This window comes from Anser anser (assembly GCF_964211835.1).
Source record: "Anser anser genome assembly, contig: HAP1_SCAFFOLD_360, whole genome shotgun sequence".
NCBI lineage: Eukaryota > Metazoa > Chordata > Aves > Anseriformes > Anatidae > Anser > Anser anser.
Window position 1 is genome coordinate 13,551 of NW_028153719.1, and position 23,468 is coordinate 37,018.

The 23,468-nt window shown below is 35.9% G+C and overlaps 2 protein-coding genes across 2 annotated transcripts; both read right to left on the bottom strand.

Annotated features, from left to right (window-relative positions):
- Positions 1 to 6,464: 6,464 nt before the first annotated feature.
- Positions 6,465 to 10,857, bottom strand: LOC310891584 (adhesion G-protein coupled receptor V1-like). Its single transcript, XM_083853841.1, has 3 exons — positions 10,679 to 10,857; positions 8,951 to 9,324; positions 6,465 to 7,118 (listed from the first exon to the last, which is right to left on the bottom strand). Exons 1-3 carry the CDS (start codon positions 10,836 to 10,838, stop codon positions 6,849 to 6,851), a joined length of 804 nt encoding a protein of 267 aa, XP_083709967.1. The 5' UTR covers positions 10,839 to 10,857; the 3' UTR covers positions 6,465 to 6,848.
- A 2,545-nt stretch (positions 10,858 to 13,402) lies between these two features.
- On the bottom strand, positions 13,403 to 22,244 carry LOC310891582 (adhesion G-protein coupled receptor V1-like). Its single transcript, XM_083853840.1, has 7 exons — positions 22,075 to 22,244; positions 21,801 to 21,986; positions 19,771 to 19,951; positions 18,993 to 19,156; positions 18,232 to 18,355; positions 17,574 to 17,840; positions 13,403 to 15,086 (listed from the first exon to the last, which is right to left on the bottom strand). The coding sequence occupies exons 2-7, from the start codon at positions 21,816 to 21,818 to the stop codon at positions 14,956 to 14,958; spliced, it is 885 nt and encodes a 294-aa protein (XP_083709966.1). The 5' UTR covers positions 21,819 to 21,986; positions 22,075 to 22,244; the 3' UTR covers positions 13,403 to 14,955.
- Between the last annotated feature and the right edge of the window lie 1,224 nt (positions 22,245 to 23,468).

Sequence of the window (23,468 nt, forward strand, 5' to 3'; positions counted from 1 at the left end):
AAAATAATCAAAGCATTCTTTTAGAAAAAAAAGAGCTAACACCACTTTTTATTAAGAGTATTTTTGAGATGCAGAGATCAAAGCATAAAGCAAGTGGCAAAAGAAAGTATCAAAACACACAGTCAGGTAATTTTTAAATTACCTTAAATTTAAAAAGTTTCTCTCCTCTTTGCTCTCCAGAAAATTTTACAAAATTTACAAACAAAGCTAATTTTTCTAACTACTTCTGGAATAACTACATTGTGTTCTATAAAAATACAGCTTTGAAGATAGAGAAGCTGTTATTTTCTGTATTACGGTTAGTATTGACTGTTGTTGAAATTAAGCCTTTTTTAAAATGGGAAAGAATGTTTTGACAGGACTCTATGATATATCTCAAACCACAAGCAAAATAACACTATGATAAACTGTGTCAGTAGTGTAGTTCATGAGGGATATTACAGTTAGCATAAAGAAATAAAGATTAATCCAAAATGCTTACCATGCTGATGGACAGTTGGAAGGAAGAAATCCATGTTCCCATCACCACTACCACTGCCATCATTTCTAAAGAGCTCAGCAACTTTAAGATGACAGACATACAGATATATACACATATATACATTTATAAATCAGAGCGCAAGCAAAGAGAAATTTAAACTATTCTGGACAACAGGAAAAAAAGAGGGAAGCACTCTAGGAAGGTATCAACTTTGCTTCTGAAAGTGTACAGGAGTTCTAATAAAGACTGAAATATTTACATATGCCACCTCTTACTTAATTTATGACATTGGAAATAGCAATGGGAAGTCAGAATGAAAGAAAACACATACACATAGTTTATCTTTCCTCTCTTTCCCTCTTTGTGTCCCCATTTTGTATTTCCCCTTTCTCACTCCTAACTGAGGCTTGTCATGGAGGAATCTAAATTGAAAAAAAAAAAAAAAAAAAGGTAGGGGAGACGATAAAGTCCCTCAAGCTCCTTATTCTAATATTTTCTCACAAAGTGAAAATGTTGGGAAAATCTGCAGAAAACTTAACTAATGGGGGCTTCATAAGCTTTGTGTTTGTGTTGGAAAGGCCAAAAAGAAGGCTCATTTTAAAAAGGCTATATAGTTACCGGATTACTAAAGTTAGTTGTAAATTTTCTGTCACAACAATTTGAAAGAGAAAAGTTTGACTCCTTTTAACAAAACAACTATTCAACCAAAAAGACAAAATACGTGAAAAGTCTCAAGACTTTACCAAAAGAATCACTGAGACCATGTTGCACCATAGACACATACAATCATAGCAGAGAGCTGGATTAATTCAAGGAAATCTGATACATCCTCCCAGAAGGGACCACACTTGCAATTTCTGAATTGTTTAAAAAAATAACATCAGTTTAAAAAAAAAAAATCAATTTATGGCTGTCAGTGTTTCTAATTACTTTTCCCTCCAACAAGCTTTACAATCTCCGTTAAAATTTTTCTCAAATGGAAAAAAAAATCTGTAAGGTATTCAGGGGTTTATGTGGCAGCACCACTATGCTTTGCCGTCCCTTCAGACTAGCCCTTCAAACCAATAATTCTTTCAAGTGTTTGTCTTGTTCTTACAGACAGTTATCTACGAGCTACCTCTGCAGCTACAGCTCAGCAAACTCCCTATGGCCCTCAACATCCACAGCCTATTACTGCTATAATCCATTTGACCTATGTATTGCAGTTCTTCTGATTTCACTCATGTGGAAGAAAAAACAAAACAAAACAAAAAAAAACCAAAACAAACAAACAAAAACACAACACTTTGACTGTTTAGCCTTAAATATTTTATAAATATTCCATATTTTTGAAATGCAACATATTGCTAATATATTTTTGCATTATTTTAGTTCTCATTACCAACCATGAAGTTATACAAAGTGAAAAGCAGCAATTGCCTTTAGATGACCTAACAGATGGCAGTGATACACTTTCCCTAATACATGGTAATAATATACTTGCTATGGGATCTGGTTGTTTCCACCAAGGATTAAGAAAAGAACTGAGGAACAGTTCTTCCCTACGAAAAAAGACAGCTGTATGGGGGTGGGGATGTAGAGGTGCTTTTTGTTTGTTTTCAGAAATAACATAGAAAATAATGCCAAGAAAGACAAGATTTTTATGAACGAGTAGAGGTCATGAAAATACAACTAAGGGACTGATATATGTGCCTTACCTCCTCCCTCTGGGTTCAACAGCTCCACTTTAAACGTTTTTTCTAATTCAGGAATAGTATTATCAGTGATGTTAACAGTAATGTACTTGTATCTTTCTCCTGGCTGAAATTCCAGTGTACCCACAACAGCCTGCAATATAAGAGCTCTTCATATTTTTGTTCAAGTCTAATGTTTTCATCCATATAAAAAAAAGAAACAGAACCTTCATTTTGTCTTTTTCAAAACATCTACTTTTCCTCACTTAAGCTTTAAAAAAAAATCTGAAAAATCTGTTTTACAAAAGAAAAAAAAAAAGAAGAAGACATCTAAGTTGACATACTGGTGAGCATCTGCATTCATGTACATTTTTCTTATTTTTCTGCACAAATGATCAGTTGGACAAGCAAGTGCAGATACATGCAGGTTATTTTGCTAGGCATATACAAATCCCAGTATGTACAAGCATAATGTTAACCTGTACATGCACTTGAATAATATGGTCTGTAACAACAGCAAAACTCACAAATTGCTACACTGAAAACTCTGTTAAGAAAAAAAAAAAAAGTTCAAAACCAGAGGCTTTTCCTAGACAATGCAACTTACTGCAGAGAAAAGAATGGAGAAGTCACATGATGTATATTTTTAAGTGAATATTACATATCCATTTGCCACATCACCTTGTAAAGTAGTCTTTCTGTGAAAGAATCATAGCTGGGCTAGAGCAGTCAAACTGAAAGCTATCTCCACGATAAATAACTCTAATTAATTCCAAAACAATTATACCACCTTGGCAGTTGCCATACCTGATAATCTTTGGGACTGAAAGCTGTGACTGGCACTGTTCTGTATTCCACCAGAACTGTTCCAAGAAGGCCTTGTGCACGAACTACCAGTAATCTGACGTGTCCAGCTTCTTCTTTAATAGTAATATGGGGCACAGAAGAGGCTGGAAGAATCATTTTATCACCTGGCTGAGGAGGTGGCCCCACAGAGAACTGGAGCAGACCTGGAAGACAAGAATTACTACTTACATGGCTTTTCATAACAAATTTTAAAGATGATAAACAATTTAAATAAAGTGATTGATAACATATCTTGTGATGGTTCTGAAATTAAAAACCACATATACCAGTATACCCTTAAGCCTCAATCACACTATTTCCAGAGATGTGCTGTGTGCCTTACCCTCTCTCACTGATATTCTTGTCAGTCTTGATAAAAGGCACAGCACAATAATAAAACCTTCTCTTCCCAAAAGAGCCTCACAGGCCACGGTTTTGCGTATTTACTGGTACAAGACATATGGAGAAATGACTCTCATTGTCAGGAATTCTCATTTGATGAAAAACCTGGACAGGATCAACTACATGCAGAGCCTTTATTTGCCCTCACAAGAGAATCATTGCTTGTTTGGGCAGGGAAGATTTGAGGCCTTTTTGTAAAATTATAAAAGAAAACTAATTCAGTATTCATTCATGTATATAAACAATGAATTAATTCAAGTTAGATAAAGTGGAATATATGAGATTGCTTCCTCAACTATTACAACCAAGCAAAGTTTTCATCTGACTGGAAAGAACTACACAATAATCTGAAACAAAGCTGTATAATTCCCATCATTGTTACCGTATGGGTGGTCACTGGCTTTGATGCTGATATCAGTAGTTTCCTTTTCTGGATCTATACTTGCTCCACTGGTAGGAGTTGAACCTAGTTTCCCATCTCCAGACACTGCAGAGACTAATGTCACACGGAAATATTCATTTAACTCCGGAATGTCATCATCAATAACATGCAAATTTAACACCTAGAGAAGGACCAAATCATGGAGAAATCAAACCATGCAACATTCTTTGATTAGTCAGTCAGCTGTATCTGCTGTATAGTTCTGAAAGCAAAGGACACTATTTTTGCTCTCCACATAAATTCAACTAATTTCTAAGATAACATTTTATGTCTAGAATATGCTTTCCAAAAACAATGCTTCCAAGCTACTGGAAATGGAAGGCATATTTTCTGAATTGTTTCAAACTACATAAATAAGTGATAATAAATACTTGTTTGGTTGGTTTTGTATATCTTCACAAAAGCAGAGTTTAATTTCCATGTACTGAACATGAAATATCTGATAAATTTTAAAATCTTTTTGAAATTATGCTTATGAAGAGACATTACAGTGATTAATCCAATTTAGAGAGCAAATAAATTGAGCTTATTATACCACCTGACACTTTGACCTGCAGATCATACGATTTACTAACATAACCTTGCTCTAAACACGCTAACACATTCACTTCAGAAAATTCCATCTTTCTTTATGTTTCGATATGGTCGGACAAACATATAGAAAACATTTAAGTAGCTGATCATATTTAGAGGCATGGTAATGAGTAGATTACAAATGTCAGTTGAAAGTCCCTTAGGATATCCCACCTGAAGAGCAGCTTGCTACCAGCCCGTTTCTTAGAGCCATGCACATTAGCTCCTCTGTATGTATGCAGTAAATTGGACCAGTAAGCTGTGTAGCAAGAGCCTACATCAGCCATTTTCTGCCACTAGATAGAGTAATGTGGGCCTCGTCTATGTTGCCATGCTAGAAAAGCTTTGGAAATTTCTGCTATATATGATTGTATGAAATGCAGTAATATCATTTCACAGAGAAATAAAGCTGAATGAACAAACTATTATAACATGAATGAACTATTTTCAGATACCACACGCTTTTGCCAGTCATCACATTATCCAGATTCACAGTTCTAGTGAAGTCACTGGGATCCCTGCAAATGACTTCAGCGAATTTGAGTCCACATTGACTTCTGCAGCCTGATATAAGTGAAACTGAGGATGGTATTTTCTACTCACAATTCATCCTTATTATACAAACAATAATAGAAAGTGTATGTTGTTTCTACAGTACTGTGGTCCCGCACCACTTCTTCAAATAAATTTAACAATTCTGTGCTGTACATCAGGATTGAATTCATTGAAACAGATTATTTTTATTTCTATTTCTAGCACACGCTGTTTATTACCACAGAATTTTAATCATAGGACAGCCCACGTTGGATGGGACATCAAAAGATGAAGTTCAATGTTTCATGGAAAAAAAAAAATAGATGAAATAATCCAGCACCATGTTCAACTGCATCTTAAGCACCCCTGGTGATGGGAATTCTACCATAGAACCATACATTGGTTTGGGCTGGAAGGGACCTTAAAGCCCACCCAGCGCCACCCCCTGCCATGGGCAGGGACACCTCCCCCCAGCCCAGGCTGCCCTCAGCCCCATCCAGCCTGGCCTTGGGCTCTGCCAGGGATGGGGCAGCCGCAGCTCCTCTGGGCAGCCTGGGCCTGGGCCTCACCGCCCTCTGAGGGAAGAATTTCCTCCTTCGCCCCCTCCCTCGCCCTGCTGCCCACGCTGCTGTTGGTGCAGCCCAGGGTACGGGTGGCTTTCTGGGCTGCAAGCACACATTGCCGGCTCATGTCGAGCTTCTCATCAACCACCACGCCCAGGTCCTTCCCCCCCCAAGGGGTGCTCTCAGTGCTTTCTCTGCCCAGCCTGTGTTTGTGCTTGGGATTGCCCTGGCCCAGATGCTGAGGTCGGGACAACCCGACCCTGTCCCTAAGGAAGTCGTTCCAGTAGTTGTAAAAAATTTCAAGACAAAACCTCTCCCACTCTATCTTTGTACTCTTTGCCCTCTGTCTTCTCCTGTGGTTTCTTGAGAAGAGAGAGCCTCTGTCAACTCTGGAGCTGCCCTTTAGGTACTGTAATAATGGGATCAAAGTCCCCTTCTAAAGGGTGAAAAGATCTAACCCCTTGAGTCTTTCCTTAGAGGACAGGTTCTCCAGCTCTTTGATCATCTTTCTGGCCCTCTTTTGGACCTCCAGTCTGCCCACATAATTTTTTAATTGTGGGCCTCTGTAGCTTTGAATTCCTACTCTTCAGTGTATCCTGGTATCCTGGTATTTCTTTTTTCTTTTTCTTTTTTTTTTAAACTAATTCAGATAAGGAATTTCGTAAGACTTTTAGAAAGCTTTCTCAGAAGCAGCTAAAGCTTCCCTTATGTATCATTTCTCTTTCTCTCCCCCAACTCAGAGATGCAATTCTGATTACCAATTTCAGGTGTCTCTAAGGCCAGAATATTGAATAATTTCCTTATGTTCCAGTTGCTCGCACACTTTATGCAGAGGAATAGATTAAAGCAGACAGTAATCATTTCAGGGAGACTCAAAAACAGCTATTGTTACAAGAACACCTTTAATCTCCTGTTTCTGATTTTGAATTTAAAAGGAGACAGAACCTGGATAGCCTTGAGTGCAAGAACAGCAATGAATCTTACTATTGCCTATTTAATTGTTGTGGACATAAATTTGAGTTACAACACTCAGATCAAACCTGATCATTTTCCAATTTCGAAAGTACATGGACTATCTACACTTTTTAAAGTATATGTACACATACACATAAATACAGTTAATATTTTTTATGTATATGTACATATATCTAATATGTACATGCACACATGGTGACTTTTGAACTGACATATACACAGAGCTACAAATAACACTTTCTTGTTGTCAGGGATGGAAAAAAAGAAAGAAAGAAAATATATATATAACAAAAAAATAACAACATAAAATAACAAAATAAAAAATAATAATAAGAAAAGCCATGTGAAGTAAACACTCTCTAGTATGCAAACCAGCCAAGCACCCTCAGAAGGTATTTTCCAGGAGGTTTGTAAAGGACAGGATGAATTGTTAATAGGAAGGTAGGGTTTACCTCTGATCTCTGCCAAGGAACGAATGTGATAGTGCCACTGCTATTAGAAAAATCGGTAACAGAGTAATTAATGCCAGTGGAATCAACCTGTGAGATAATGTACTTTATATACACATAGTCTAGGGCTCCCCTTGTACGCTCCACAACACAGGATATAGTGGAACCTTCATCAGCAGTCTGGAAGAAAGCAAAAATTTGGAACGTTTATTACTGTCAAAGTAAATCAAGGCAATTTCATTAAATAACACGAAAATATTTAATGCCAGACAAATGTTCAAGTAAAAAATTGCTGTCATGTTACTTTCAGCTCTTTTGGAGTGTTAGGAAGCTGAAACTGACCTTGATGCCAATCAGAACAATCCTAGTGGAATCTGCAAAAGTCTGATGCCTCCCTGAGGACTATTAAGGTAACAAATAACAATACACTGCAGTTCGTCCTGGACACAACCCCTTTCCTAAAACTATGCGTCAGAGACAGAATCAATATGCTTGAAATGTACCTGTCGAAAGCAAATGAAACTATTGCTTTATAATAACGTCAATATTGTAATTTTCCTTAGCAATAATTTAAAGAAAGATTTGGATCAGCACTTTCTCTAACCAGACACACTATGGATAGAAATAAACTATACCATCATCATTCAGAAAAACAGATTTTTCTCTTCTACTGTCCTCCTTACAATTCTGTATCTTCACAGATAACATGACTTCTGCAGCGACAACTTCACATCTCTGGAATGAAGCTTTAATTGGTACTGACCTTCTATTTTAGAAAATAACGTTCATAAAATTAACATAGAAAATAATTTTATCTGAAAGTTATTGGAAAGGTTAAAGCTATCTTATGCATTAGATAAATTTCAGGGCTGCTTTGTAAGAAAGCATAGATACTGTGTGTGACTTCAGCTGCCTAGTAGACAGATATGCACAGTTAAACTACTGGTAAAAAAATGCTGTGTTCCTGCATCACCACTAAGAGCTCTAATACTTCCCTGGTGAAATGGACATATGATAGGTGCAAAACAATTACCGTGCCATATAATTATTTTTTTTCTTCATGGTTGGCTGATGATCTGTGGCATCACAGCGTATCAGAGGTACTTGAACCTGAAGGAATCTATTATCATAGCATATGGTAGGCACACAATAAGCAAACTGAACCAAACTGAAAACTAGTATCACTCAGGCAAGACAGTTATTTTAAAAACATCATAAGCACTTTGATTAAAAAAGAATGTAATTAAAGCTCATAAGAGTTCCCAAATGAAAACTATATTAAATTTTTTTTTCCACAAAATAATCCAATACCAGTAGAGATAGCTATCATGTTATTCCCCCTTATAATTGATTAAAGAAGTAAAGAATGATTTATGTTTATTTCAAGCCTCCTCAAAAAGTAGCAAGTTTACACTCTGCATATAGAATGGATACCACTGAAAAAAGATTTCATCTGTTAAAACTAAAACAACAAAAAAAACCACTACTAAATCAACCAACTGACATCAAACATATGCAAATTATAACTTAGTTTATGACAGCAAATGAAGGTGGAAAAATCCATAACACTTTGTCATTGCATGATCTCTAGTAAAATTATCTCAAACACATCATGTGACACAGAAAACTAAAATAAAAATCTTTGCAATAATCCATTCTCAAAAAAAAACCAGAGAATTAAATCTTACATTTTAACTGGTAACTCAAATGTAACAGAAGTGAAGGTAAAATATTTTTCTAGAAAAAAAAAATTAAGCCTTAGTCTTCAGTTTATATAGTAAACTAAATTTTCTTAACCATTTTTTTCTTTAGTTTTTTAAAATTATATAGTAAATCCCAGTGGAACTGAGGTTGTATTAACAGAACATATGCATCTCCAAATCCTAGGAAAACTTTGCTTAACCACAAAAGCAAACACTGCAAAATCTAGGGTTTGTTCAGGTCACTTGGTCCTGCCATTTAGCTTTCTGTGCCTGAAATATCACCTACAATTTCCATTATGACCACCTTACCTCAGGGATACATGCTCCAGTGAAGCCAAATAAACCATTAGCATTATCACTTTTCTGTATTCTTAATCTTGCTGTGGTGTTTTCTTGTGAAATTCGAGCTCCACCACGCACAGAAATGAGCTTTAGTATGAATAATTCTTCTCCTTCTTCCTCTTTGTCATCCTTTGCAGACACGATGAATGATTTATTGGCCTCTCCTTGCCAATACTCCAAATACCCAGAGACAGGGTGGACATCACTTTTTGCAGGAGTTGCATGAAGTTCATAGATCTCTGCTCGTGTCAACTTACGCTCATAAAGCCTTACATCCTGCATTAACCCTGTGTACCTACTGCTGCCGTTGATTCCTGCTCCAATTCTTACTATTCCTGGACCTGAGAAGGAAATTATAATTTTTTCTCATGTTATTGTATTTGTATGAAACAGTCAGCAACTGACTACCTGTTTTTCTTAAAAACCAATGGTAAACTGTTCATTGTCCCTGGATGAGGAATCATATTGATCTTGAGATCCAAAATCAGGAGGTTCCTTGAGCCTCATCTCAATGTTACAGGTAAGTCCTCACAGGCCAAACAATTCCATCCTATGCTGTCCAAGTTTTTCATCCTATTAGTTCTAGCAGCACATTATCATCATCCCTCATTTTTATAAGTCTTAGAGACTTGAGGCTCCCTCTTTCCTCCACAGATTTTCAGAGCAGAACTGCAACCCCTTTTAGCCCTTGTTTTGCTGAACAAATCCTACTTTGTTTCCCTCTGCTAGGGCAGCTGATCCATTCTGATGATACTCATGATTACTGCATTAACCCTTCTGGACATCCATTTCATCCACCACACCGTAATTCCATGCAAATTCCAAACTCTTTTTACAACAGCATTTATATTTCTCTGTCTCCAAACTATAGGATCACAGCTGCCTCATATTCATTCCTACTCTATCCTGTTCTGTGCCATGCTATGCTCTTGTGCTAAAACACACACATCAGCTGTTTTCAGTTGCCTTTCAGAAAACGAAAGAAAACAAACAAACAAAAAAAGCTGTGCTCTTCAGTGTATTGTCATACATATGACACTGAGTGGCAGTTGTAGAGATGAGCAACCACAGGAACTGATAAAAGTCCCAGGGCACAAAGTGGAGGATGCTGAGAAAAACTGGGCTGCTATGCACACCACTGTGTATTACCCAACATTCAACGGAGAGAGATGACATACTTGCCTTACTATTGCATTATCCCCAGACACACGCCATCCCCACTAATAAAGAAAATTTACAGCACAGACATATCCTTCTAGCAATAAAAGCATAATTGCATTTCACATATATTTGTTCTAGAAACCGAGGGAGGGAAAAAAAAAAAACCTCTCAGCCTCTCAGCTTAGCTACAGTACTGCAAGTGTGATGGAAATTACTAATTGCAGAAGTACTATTCTTTTTACAAATGGAAAATTTGATTTCTTAAACTTCAACCTGGAATTTTAAAAGCAGAAATAAAATAGTACACCATACAATTAATAGTCCTCTACTCTCACTCAACATCGCAGCAGTTTGAATTTTTTAGAACATTCACACAATTTCCATAGGCTTTCTGAAAATCCTCAAAGAATTCTTATCCATTCCTTTCAATTAACTTAACAGATATAATCATTTCAGTGTATTTCTTCCACCTTTGAAGTGGCTAGACTATGCATTTCAGAGCTTTATATATGGAGAAAAATAGCAAAGGCTCACCATCAAGAATTGCTTCTCCTTTTAGACTCTTCATTTCTCCCAGAACTAGAATTCCATCAACGTAAAATTCAATTATACTTTCATCCAGAGTAATCAGAACGTGAAGCCAAGTATTCTCATCCAGGTATTTCATGACTGATGTTTTAGCCATGTATGTCATATTGGACCCTAATGCTGTATAATGAAGCACTACAGAAACATGAGAATCATTTGTCTGAATTTTCACACCATAATATAAAGTCCCATTATCGTTATCCTTTTCAACTATATAGCCATCTGTACTGACATTAGGAATTAACCAAGCTGAAAATGTAAAATTGGTTACTGCATTATTTCCATTGTTATGGGTATTCAGGACCGATAATGCCAAATGCATCCTCTTTTCCACTGAAATACAGAGCGTCTGTTCCACTGTGATGGCGCCTCATGTGGGGCTGTGATTGTACTGAGCTTGGGAATGATCCAAGCAACAAGAAATCTACCATTGATGGCAGTCCAGCTTGGAAGGTACTAGACAGTATTTCCCAACCTAGTCGGACAACACCAAAGGTGCCTTGCTGTCTCCAGATGGTGAAGTCCGTAATATAGGAAAGGTCATCTTCAGAAAGAGTATCTTCCACTATCTCTCTGTCCTGGCTCTCTGGATCTATAACAAACACTCCAAAAGGGTCATCATTGAAAGGGATCATGACAGTTACAGTAGGACTGGTTTCAGATAACTGACCACCAGGACCAGGAGACCCACCTGCGTAATAGAAGTTAGAGTAAAAGTTAATGATTAAACAACACACTCAGAAAAAAGTTTCAAAGTACTTTTTTTTTTTTTTAATAAAACAAGTTTCTAAAAAAACCTCAAACCCTCCTTTAAGATCCTCTGGACTTATAGCAAATGATCTAACTTGAAAATTACATAGGTTAATTGTATTATTCTTAAAACACTGTGCTGATGTAATTTCAGTAGAAAACAAACCCACATGCTATTTTTCAGCTGTAAAACACACAGATGTCTTTCAGGTGAAACATGACAAGGTCCATCTTTTCTTAATTAGCCAATAAGGTAGGTTACCTTTGATTCGTTTGATAAGCATGGGGGCCAAATTCAATTCTTGTATTGCTCAAAGACTTACAGGAATAGAGAATGGCAAAATCTTGCCTGTTGCCTCTGATACAGAAGTACATACACCTTGCAGAAACAGTAACCAGTTGTGTGTTAAAACTGCTGCCCAGTCCTGGTGTTAGTCATCTATCTTTGCACAGTAAGAATTCATGATATGAAGATCATGTTGTGAATGGAGAATCTCCGTGTTCAAAGTGTACAGTGATCTACCTGTTATAAGCAGGAAATCTTTTGTACATCCGTATGGACTTCACTTACAGGAAAGGCCAACACACATTTTCACTTGTATCAGAGCACAGAAGACCATGAATAGTACTAAAGTGGAATTAATCCAGATTAGGAAATGTGTCCAGTAGCAATTTAAAGTTGTAATTTAAGTCATGTGAAGTGGTAACTACAAGTATTTTACCTCCTCTAGGGAAACAAACAAACAAAAAAGCAACCTCTATTATGGTAGACACACATAACCTTTAATACCTTTGTTATTTCTTTGTTAGTATCTTTGTTTTATATTTTGTGCATGGAGATCTATGTATCTGAAATTCAGAACTCTTGGTTTTTGAAATGAAACTTCTGAACTTTAAGAAGCTTAATTTCAAAAACCAAGAGGCATCCCTTTTAAAGTTCAGATCACCAAAATGTGTTTAACAGTAATTCGGGAACTGAGTAACTCTCTATATATGGAAATCAAGATTAAATGAAAAATAAGACCTAAAACCTTACCAGAAAAGCATAGGATATCAAGACATGATTCAAAGCAATGCTCTTTCTAGTGTTGGTTTCTTTTTGATTGATTAAACATAACTCTTTTCTACCAGATATGAAGGAAATGGTGATATGGAAGACAATACCTGAAGCATTCACCAACTTTAGAATGTAAAATTCATTGAATTCAGGAATTCTATCTGAAATGGCACGTAGTGTTATTGACTTCGACCTTTCACCATCCATGAAGCACACAGTCCCATAAGTTTCATAGAATTCTTCTCCTGGCTTCAGTGCAGAGTTATTATCAAACAACTGCCAGGTCAAAGAAACATTGCCGAAGTGTCCTCTGTGTCTCAAAATCCTGTTCAGTGATACAGAAAGAATGAGAGTCCTGGCAGGCATGCATCAGCGTTGAGTAGAAAAGGAAAATGTGGAGACTCCTTTTACTGTAATCTTCCTTACAGTAAGAAGTAATATACTATGTAATATAAAGTAAAATACTAATATACTACAACTGTTCCATGAAGCCTTCCTTTTAAAGGCAGCCACTTTTGCAGTACAATTCTACTCCCGGAATACGTACTTTAGAAAACAGAAGTAGCATACGCAGGTCCATGCAGAATACTACTGTGAAGCTACACATCACTGTGTCTTGTAATTCCAATTTATAATAATAAATATGAATGCATAATAGTTCAGAAAGTTAACATTAAAAATTAATATACTTGGACACTCTTAGACAGGAAAGAGAATCATCTACATTTAACCACAAACATTTCTCCTTTCAGTCATCAAGTCTACTTAAACTTTTTCTTACACTTGTATTAAATTAGAATTACATTCTACGGCTTTCAGAAATCTACTGTTATTTGTGATTAAGAACGTAGTAAATGAAAAGATTTTTTTTTTTTTGGTAACTATCTGCTAACACAATTACACTAATTTCAAAAAGGCACTACAAATAAAAAGTGACCCATACAGTGCCTTTATTAAGAGTGCGCTTACATACAGGAAGTTTGCTTCTGTCGGTTTGCACGGTGACATAAAATGCCTTATAAATAGATTATATCAGGTTGAAGAATTAGTTCAGCTAAACTAGTCCAGCCACAGCAACACATTTATGTTGTTTCTGCTTCCAAAGGTTTTTCTTCTGTGGCGTTAACCAGGGTGCTCTATCCCAGCTGTGTAGCGCTGCTGCACTAACTCCAATTACCTCATTAAAACCTCTGTGTTTTCGGTGGTTTGGTTACATGCTACTTTGACCACTTTTTTATATGCTACACAACTGTCAAAGTAGTGACAGTATGGAAGAGACAGATCCCTAGTAAATATATTTTATCAATGATGACTGAGCAGGTTCCTCAGATGTTGGAGATCTTGGTATCCTATAATTCCATAAAGCACCTGTATATAAGCATGTTTACATCAAAACAATATTCTTAACACCACCAAATCCACAAAAATTATCCTGCAGATTAGACTATAAAGGACAAAAAAACAACAAAGCCCAAAACAGTGAACAGCACAACAACAAACACACAATGAACTTAATATCCTCTTTTCTTGAGACTATTCATATTTCAGATGTATTGACACAAGCATAAAGAACCAATTCACAGCCATAAGCATCTGCTTCAAGGCTTTAAAACAAACAGACAAAAAAAAAAGGATGATTTTTTAAATGCAAGAAGAACCTCTTCCCTAACTATTTGCACTATCGCATTTATTGTGACCTAACTTCTCTTTACAGCCTGTCTCAAGATTTCTTAACGAAAAATCATTTTTTCATCCAATTAAAACCCCATAGTAAATTTATGAAATGAATGTAACAAGGCGAGATGCCAAGTGCATTCAATTTTTAACCCTGCTAATTCTTCAATATATCATGGTGGCACAAAGGAAAATACTTTCAAAGGTCAGACTAATGAAGAGTGTCACATCCGGACTTTAAGTATAGATTTCAATCTGTAATTAACAGATAAAAGAAAAAAAAAATACAAAAACAGAAAGAAAGAATACAGTAGTTTGCAGTTGAAAATTTCAAAGATGGGTACAAAAAGCCACCTAGTGCCACACAGTTTTATTTAGCTATTTGTTGAGTGGTTTTTTTTCTTTTTCTGTCAGCCTAGGTTATATTGTGCTCAATCATTCAGATTTTTCTGTATCTACAGGTTCCTGAGATTATAACAGAACATCAATGCTGAAGTCTTATTTAGTTACATTTCAACATGAGCTTCTGTGCACTTTTTAATATTTACTGTGTACTCCATAGTATTACAGGTGATGTCTTCAACACATTACAAATCATTTAATCCAAAATTTTGTAAAACTGTTTTTCTATAGTGCACTTCTATCAATGCACACTTGTGCATTTGATTTAATCAAAGTGCTATTTATAAAGTACCACATACACCAGTTCCAAAAGAGTGCAAAGATATTCTTTAAACGTTACTTACCAAAAAATGTTACTTTTGCCTTCTTCAACTGGCTTCTCTAAAGGTTCCAAAGAGAAAATTCCATTAGGATCATCATTTGCTTCAATAATAACTGTTGCCATTCCAGCCTTAAAGATAACTGTATCTCCTAAAAAAGAGGACAATTATTATTATTAAAATTGGAATCAGAAATGTAGGTAACTCTAAATCCAATTATGTTTTCTACTCACTACAATTGCTTTTATACAAAGAAAAGGACAATTATAAAAGTCAGTGAAAAACAGAATTTGAGGTATTCAGCAGCAGGCAAATCAGAGTAAAAGTATTTAAGTAGTGTACCATCCAGAGAGCAAGACGTAAGATTTTCAGGAAAAATGACATGAACTGAGAAGATGTGATTCTTACTACACAGTATCCTTGCATGTAGTTGTTATGTGAGGTAACATTTTCTGTTTGATCATCTGGACAAGTCAAAAGAATAAGATATTCAGAGGTACAGAATAAAAGAGTAAGGTATTCAGAGAGCCCCGACCTTCTTTAGACCTAGAAGAAAAGTATTGCATTTAAACTAAATACAAGCTATGAGCAATGTCTAAGAGTTTATTCACTCCCATATCAAAGAATATCTAAAAGGAAGAAACATAAGATTCTTATTATGTAGATGGGAAGCTAGCAGGATTTCAGTGTGCATATTAGTACAGGTAAATATTAAGGGATGTTAATTCTAACTCCATTGCATTGTCCATAGATGAACATAATGTGTCCACACCCACCCCATTTTTTGTCTTCTTTGAAAGTGTCCGACTAAATTTTGTTCCACGTTAAACAATGTGCTTATTCCTCTCACTTCATATACCTCTATTTGTATTTTCTCTCAGGAACAACAGTCCCCAAAAAAATTTCAGAACAGTCAAGGCCACTGTATGTAACCAATCATAGAAAGAAAACCAACTTTTGCTTTCAGGAATATGTATAGAAATATTCTTTATTCTTAGTGATTCTAGAATGGCTGTAAAACTATATGATGCTCATTTTAGAGGAAAAAGGAGGCTATGGATACCCATTCCCCATGTGCTAGGAGAAAAGCCATGATATGTTCCCAATGGGGTAGTATTGGGAGCTACCAGTAGATCCTGAAGAAAGTTATTAAAGTAGAAAGAGACAACAAAAGAGAAAACTTATGAAGGAAGAAGAATGGTTTTGTCTAATCCTTTCCCTAGTCTGATATTTTATAAGAGACCTGGGTACTACAGTGAATACCAGCCGACCTTGGGAAATAGCTTAGCTGCCTTATACTCAAATTACTGCTTTCCCTGTCAACCTCTGGCTGCCTGCTACCAATGTTCAGGGAAGGATTCAACTCAAGATCAATGCTGCCTTGTGAGAAACTCACAGGCCAGCCGCAGGGTGTCCACTGTAGCATGACCTCAATCACTTCAGTCTTATCGACTGCTAAAGACTAAGACCATCAGAGACTGTAATGAGAACTAAGATGCTTAGCGTGCTTACAGATGAAGAAATCTAATTTTAGGTTTCCTAATCTTGAATTGAATACCTGGTAGGTATTTTACTTTGAGAACGTGTCACACAATCTGAAGGTATAGTCTGATGGTTAATTGCCATCATCTTTCTTTGCTTTATTAAATTACAGCCCCTCAGGTTTCAATGGCTGATTCAATACAGCTTTGCTTTGCATTGCAAAGATTTGCAGCAGATTCAGAGCCTGTTATTACCTCTCAACTAGAGAACAGTAAAAAATGAAGGGCAGTAAATTAAAATTTGATAACACAATTGCAAATGACTCTCCCACAACACCATGAGTTTTGTTGGAGCTAGGTGTGGGGAGGGTCTTTATTAAATACTTAGGGCTCTGGAAAAATTATGAATTTCTTATACTTCACTTTTATTTTCTCATGTATATTACATAACAGTGATAATTTATTCTAAAAGATATGTATTTCAAAAACGTGAGGAATGGGCTGAATAATTTTGGTCATTCCTTTTTAAGTGTAAACTTTGAAAAATAAATAAATAAACAAAAATACGTTATTTCTAAGGTAATAAATCCTTTCTTTAGAGGTGGTCCCCTGGGTAAATTGTGACATATATTTTTCTGCAAATTAAGCCTTTTAAAACTATAGTCTCAGAGTGAAAAAAATGTATGCATACTTTTCGCTACTAATAAAATAGAGCAATTACATACCCTTCCTCCAAAATATGGCAGTTCTGTTTGTTTTTACAAAAATCATGTAGTTTTGTAATACACTCTGGAGCATGAAAAAAATAACTAAAAGAATACCTCTTTTCCTAAGACTGTTGGGTACTAAATTTTGTTTTTTTTTTTTTTGCTTTGTGTTTTTGTATTGAAGTCCATCTAATTTGGAGCATTTATATTTGAAAAGGGACTTTCACTCCAGTTGTTTTTGCAGGCAAAGTATCAACTCTATCATTTGATTTTTGTTTCCAATAAAATAATTAAGGATGAAAATTCAAACACAGTATGCATTTATTGTATAAAAATCTTGAAGCAAACATTATTCGTATAATTCTTGGCATTTAAATATTGCTTTATGATAAGACCAAGATACTAAGAAATTGCCAGCAAAAAAAAAAAAAAAAAAAAAGGAAGACTTACCTGTAGAATTGAAAAGGATAATATAAAATGTTTCATCAGTTTCAGGGGTATCATCATCGTTGATATACACAGATAAATTCTGCTCCCTTTCTCCAACATCAAACAAAATGACACTGTTCTTTCCACTGGGAACAAAGTCTCCCTCTTCAGCTGTTGCATCTCCATTAACAGTAATATACTGGACAACAACAGCGACATCAGCAGATCCATTCCTTAGGACTGTAAAGTTTGCAACACTTCCTTCTTGAACACTCACTGTCACAGGTTCTGAAAATACAAAAGCAACAAATCTGTCTGAGTTCAAGCCTGAGTTGCTTGCATTTGCTCTGTTTTCTTAATTCTCTCTAGTAGGATCTTCCTCTTCAATGAAACAATAAGATGTATGTGATAAAGGTAGGAAATAATTCAGGTACGAGAGAATATTTTGTACCTTGCCTCCTAACTGATCTCAACATCAACAAAGAGAAAAATGACACACACAAAAAAATGGGAAGGTTCTGAAGGAAACAAATATAAATTAAATACAAAAAAAAAAAAAAGTTTGGGGAGCTTTTCCACTTGCTCTTTTGGGATTACGATTTCGCAATGATCTGGTTTGTGAAAAAAATCCGTTTTAGGTAGTGTATGTATTCCACATTTATAAACAATAATATCTAACCTGCAAAATAAATGGGATCATCATTCTTTGTTATTTGTAAAATTGCAGTGGTTACATTGCCCAGCCTGGCTCCACCGGTAGCATTGAATAAACTGATGGTGAATACTTCCTCCTCTTCAGGCACCTGAAAGTATTAAGACATTAATTTCTAGCATACAAAACACTGAAGAATTTAAAATGAAAAGTTAGGGGGATTAATAAGCCAGAGATTTCTGAGTGTTGTTTTTATTTGTCAGTCCTTATGTGTCTCAAGAGGGATGATAATTCATACAGTTATACAGAAATTATCATCCATCTACAGTTTTTGTAAGTAAGTCCCTTCCTCTTTATCTTGCACAGATGACCCAAAAGTTACCTTCCAGTTTTATGTTTCTGATACATGTAGTTTTTTTTACAGCTTTATTTATTTATCATTAGGTGTAATCTTTCTTATATTACTTCAAATTTATCAGCATATAGGATTAGGATTGAAATTAGGATTCCAGTTATCAAGATACGAGTTTCAGTCAAACTTTCCTATAACTTTACCACAGTACAATTACTCTCAGCTTCTACCTTTTTTGTTTAGAGGTATGCACAGCTTCTGAAATTTCTCTATGATTTGCAGACATTATCTCAGTTCTACCCAAGTATTTTGATATTTCCTACAAGTTATTAGGCTCTTGAGAAACACACATTCCTTTTTTCTCCTTATACTCTAATGTTTTAGTACTTACTCTTTGTCCCATATTCTCACCCCAAAACACTGTAAAAGTGTTTACCTCATCTGGCAGTGAGTAAATGGTGATATTTTTTGAAAACTCCAGATTATCAAATAAAATAGTCCCTTGCTCTGGATAGACGTCATTGGTACATGCTGGATCAACAACCCAAGACACACTAACATTTCCATAGTTTCCTTGATTTCTTACAACTCTGTAAACAGCTAAAAAACATAAACAGAGTCAGTGTGCATATTCAGAGCAACAGAAATCAAAAAGGAACATCTGAAACATCTGAAACTGAGAAAAAGGAAATACAATAATAACCAATTTCACTTCTTATGAAACCAGTAACATGTTGGAGTGCTACAGAAAAGGACACACAAAGACAGATTACTAAAGCAGTGCAAACTGCTTTAATTTCACATGTTAATTCTTGCCTGTAAAAGTAATTGATAACTGAATAGATCAATTAAAATCACCCATAGGAAGATTTAACTCTATGTTTCTCTTATATAACACCCCATTCTTCATTCTCCACAAACAGAGCTACTACCTCCACGTTGCACTTTGCACATACATCAGTACTCCATCCCTCCTGTCTGGAAAATTCTCTAGCAATCCTTTTTACTCAGTTAATCCCTCTGTTTTTCCACACCCATACTTCTCCACTTCACTCTCCGCTGCTCATCTTGCTTGGCATTGTACCAATCTGTAAAGTCCTGAGTGGAGATTTTAGTAAGAAGTCTCCTAGACTTCTGTTATCCTAGAACAGGGAAAATAAGACTTGCAGAAGCAGACAGCAGATAAAGAAGTAACTCTAATAAAAAGGAATTACCGGTATGGATGACTTCTCCTTTGCTTTCACTTATTGTTACTGTTAGTTCGTAAGGTAGAAACTGAATGATACCATGCGGATCATCATTCTTCAAAATGGTTATATTGACCATTGTGGCATTCCCCAACTTGCCTGGCATTTCACTGTAGCCACTAAGTACCACAGAATATAGCTCATCCAGCTAGAAGAGGGAAACTCAGTCAGAACAAAAATACATATTCAACATCCACATCAAAAACAAAATGGTCTATAGTCCACAGTCCCCCATCAGGCAGAAAGGGATACAAACTTAAAATGAAATCACACACATTCTACATGCAATAAACGTTTGTATAATGCTATCAAATAAAGGAAATTGTTAGAACTTTCTATCTCTAAAAGCATCAGTTTCTCCAAGAGTCTATTATTATTATAAGCAAGGACTTATTTTGTGTACTTAATTTAGAATCGCATAATTTCACAAGTAATGTTTGTAACACACTCTGAAATGTAAATTTTCTTTCCTCCAAGACTTCTTAAGATTCCTGGCTTTGTAACAGGTAAAGCAAAGATTTTTAAACCATGGACAGCATGCTAATTTAGAAAGAATTGATCAACTGGCTTTATTAATCTAATGGGACATGGTACTTTCAAAAAAGTATCAGAGAACATTAGAAAAAAATATTGCATTTATCTATCTAGAAAACAGCATTACTCTACACTGGGGAGAACTCAGTGAAACTGGCTGGTGGTTAGCAGTAAAGAAACACACATGAACTGGTTCTTCACATACAATTCAATTAAACAATGGTGTTCAGTACTACAGAATGTCATGGATGCTAAAACCTTACCTGCGTTCAAAGCGTAACTGCTTCAATTAACAGAAAGAAAATCTGAAGGCACCCAAAGATACCATCCATTACTCCAGACATCCTTGGACTGCCCACCATTGGAGGCTGGGATGGCATTCTGGAGGAAAGTGATTATATATGTCCTGCTCATGTATGTGGCTTTTGGCCACTCTTGGAGATAGAAGAGTATAAAAGGACCTCCTTATTTTTTAGTCCTGACACTACAATTCGTATGTTTTTGCCTGAGCATTTCAGCAGGATGACTTACCTAGTCTAATAATACTGCTGTAAGCAGGGAAATACTTTTATCTCAGCCTGCTGATGAACTAGTAAAAACTGGGAATGGAACTATTAAATAACCCGCTGTTTTAGTGCCTAAGTTTTACTAGATTAACTTATGTTCCTGGCTTCTGTAGTGGAGTTCAGACTTCTTATGTCTCCTTTCTTTGGAGTATGTAGGGAAAAGAAACCTGAATTTCTACAGCAGCCTATGCAATTGAAGTTGGAGTTGCTGTGATCCCCTGATTTCCTCATCATATGGTCCTCCATCCCTCCTTCAATCCATGACTGATGACCACCTGGCCCTACAAAAAGATTATTAACCTTCCTAAAACCTTTGTGTTTTGTAAAGCTGGCTTTCTGACATCTTACTCCTAGATCAGCTCATTAGCAGGATCAGACAAACACAACTAACTGCTTATGCAAAATACAGCATAGGAATGTGCATGTAAAGGCAGCAAAAAATGCTGAATCACAGCAGCTAAAATTTATGTTAACATAAATGTGGTAAAATCAAACCCTTGCAAACTTCCTGATGGAATCCAGGATGGCTGATGCACAGGAAAGGGAACAAGCTACAGAAAAGCAGAAAGCAAAGAGAAAAGCAACAGACACATGCCTCAAATTGTGCAGATTTCTGGGATTACAAAACAATAGAGATATCAGAGAAATGAATATTCAGGCAAGACTGACAAGACCTGATTTGTATTGATATAAAGTGCTTTCATATGGTGCTTGACTATCTTATAGGCCTTTCAGTCACTCCTCCTCTATCTATTTCTCACACTTAAGAAAAAGAAAGCCTTCAAATGTTACAGAAAAATTGCTGGTATTTACAGGTGAAACCATCTATATTTTAGTAAGTGACAAACAAATATGTATGTGAATGCAATTTAAAGAGAGAAAAATATTAATTCTTACCTCTGGAATCCCATCCATCCTTGTCAGTAGAGTAATTATGATCTCTCTTTCACCAGGCTTAAACTCCAGAATTCCTGTGCTTCCATAAAACTCATTATTATCTCTTGGTTCTACAGTGTAGCGCAGAAACTGTCTGATGAGGCTTCCTCTAGTGCGAACAATCTGCAGCTCAACAGACTCCCCTTCCTGCAAAAAAATAAAATTAATCTTTTTCTAGCACTCTGTTAGAACTAAGTCGTCTGTAATGTTTAAGTGACGTTACTCGGATAGCTACCTTGATGCTGTAGGGACCTCTGGAAGAGGAAGAAAATTCGAACACTCCTCCAGGATCATCGTTTTCCAAAATTGTAATTTCACAAGTAGTAAACCCGTATTTCAGTATCTGATTTTCCACACTGACCCTGAGAAAGGAAGGTAAGAGGTTTTTTTCAAGTTGCAACTCTGTTTAGCAAATCCATACAGAGGAGATCAGGATATTGACAAATTTTATGAATAAATTATGAAAGCCAACAGTTACCTACAAGGATTAAAACAAGTTAAGAATGATACAACATCAGAATGTTTTATCCATTCGTAAAAAATAAATAAATAAATAAATAAAATAAATAATTGCCTCTGAAGTAACTTTTTGTTTGTTTGTTTCTGATTAGCTTTTTATAGCTAGTAACTCTGTTGTTTGTTTGTCTGTTTTTGATAACACATGCACACAACACACAGGAAAAGAAACAGAATAGTGCCAGGAAAAAAAAAAAAAAAAAGTTAGTTAAATTCAGAACTACTTTGTACTTGGATCAAGGTATAAAGGAAATTCCAAAATCACCTATGCTGAGATTACACTGAAAAGCATAAATTTCCATTATTGCTTTGTTTGTCAAAGTTTACTACTGACATAAAGAGGCAGAAATTTGACCCTCGATACCATGGATTTCATCCTCAGCTCTGTGTTAGCCTGCCTTCTGTAGATGTGGAGACTACCTGTAGGATCCCTGTCTGACTCTACAAAATGTTGGACCTGCTCTCAGTAGCTCAGACTCATTCCCCTTTCTCATTACTCCTTTAAAGCACATGCTGAATGGTGCAAGAATGAAGTACGTTGACCAAATACGCATACTTCAGATTCCTCTCAGTAAAGGATTTCTCTCTCTGGGCTTCTCCTACACCATCTTGATCGTACTCTGTGACAGGAATGGGCAGTATCTGATAACAGTAATGAACCTTGCATATTACTTGCTTGCCTTTCCTCAGAAGCAGTAATTTTCATCATTTTAAATTTCTTATATTAAAAATTCCAGAGAAGCACTATTGCAGGATGCATCAAGAATACACCTTCAGATTGATGGTCTGCATATGATTTATTACATGTAGTTTTAGGTACTTAGATTCCTTTGCATCTTTCACGTTTCCTGTCAGTATTGTATTTTTCAATGAAATCGTGGTCCTGCATACTGTACATATTTTTGTGCTTTCACTGTGCTACAACCTAGACTTTATCAAACACTATTTCATGAAGAAATGTGATCTATTATATCCAGTTTTTGAAATCAGGCCCAGAACTGTGTCCAGAAGCACGTTTTAAGTAACTGGAACCTACACACACAAAAACAACTTAGCATTGTTGTAGCACAGTCTACAGGACAGGGTACAGGATGCAAAATAGGTAATACCTAT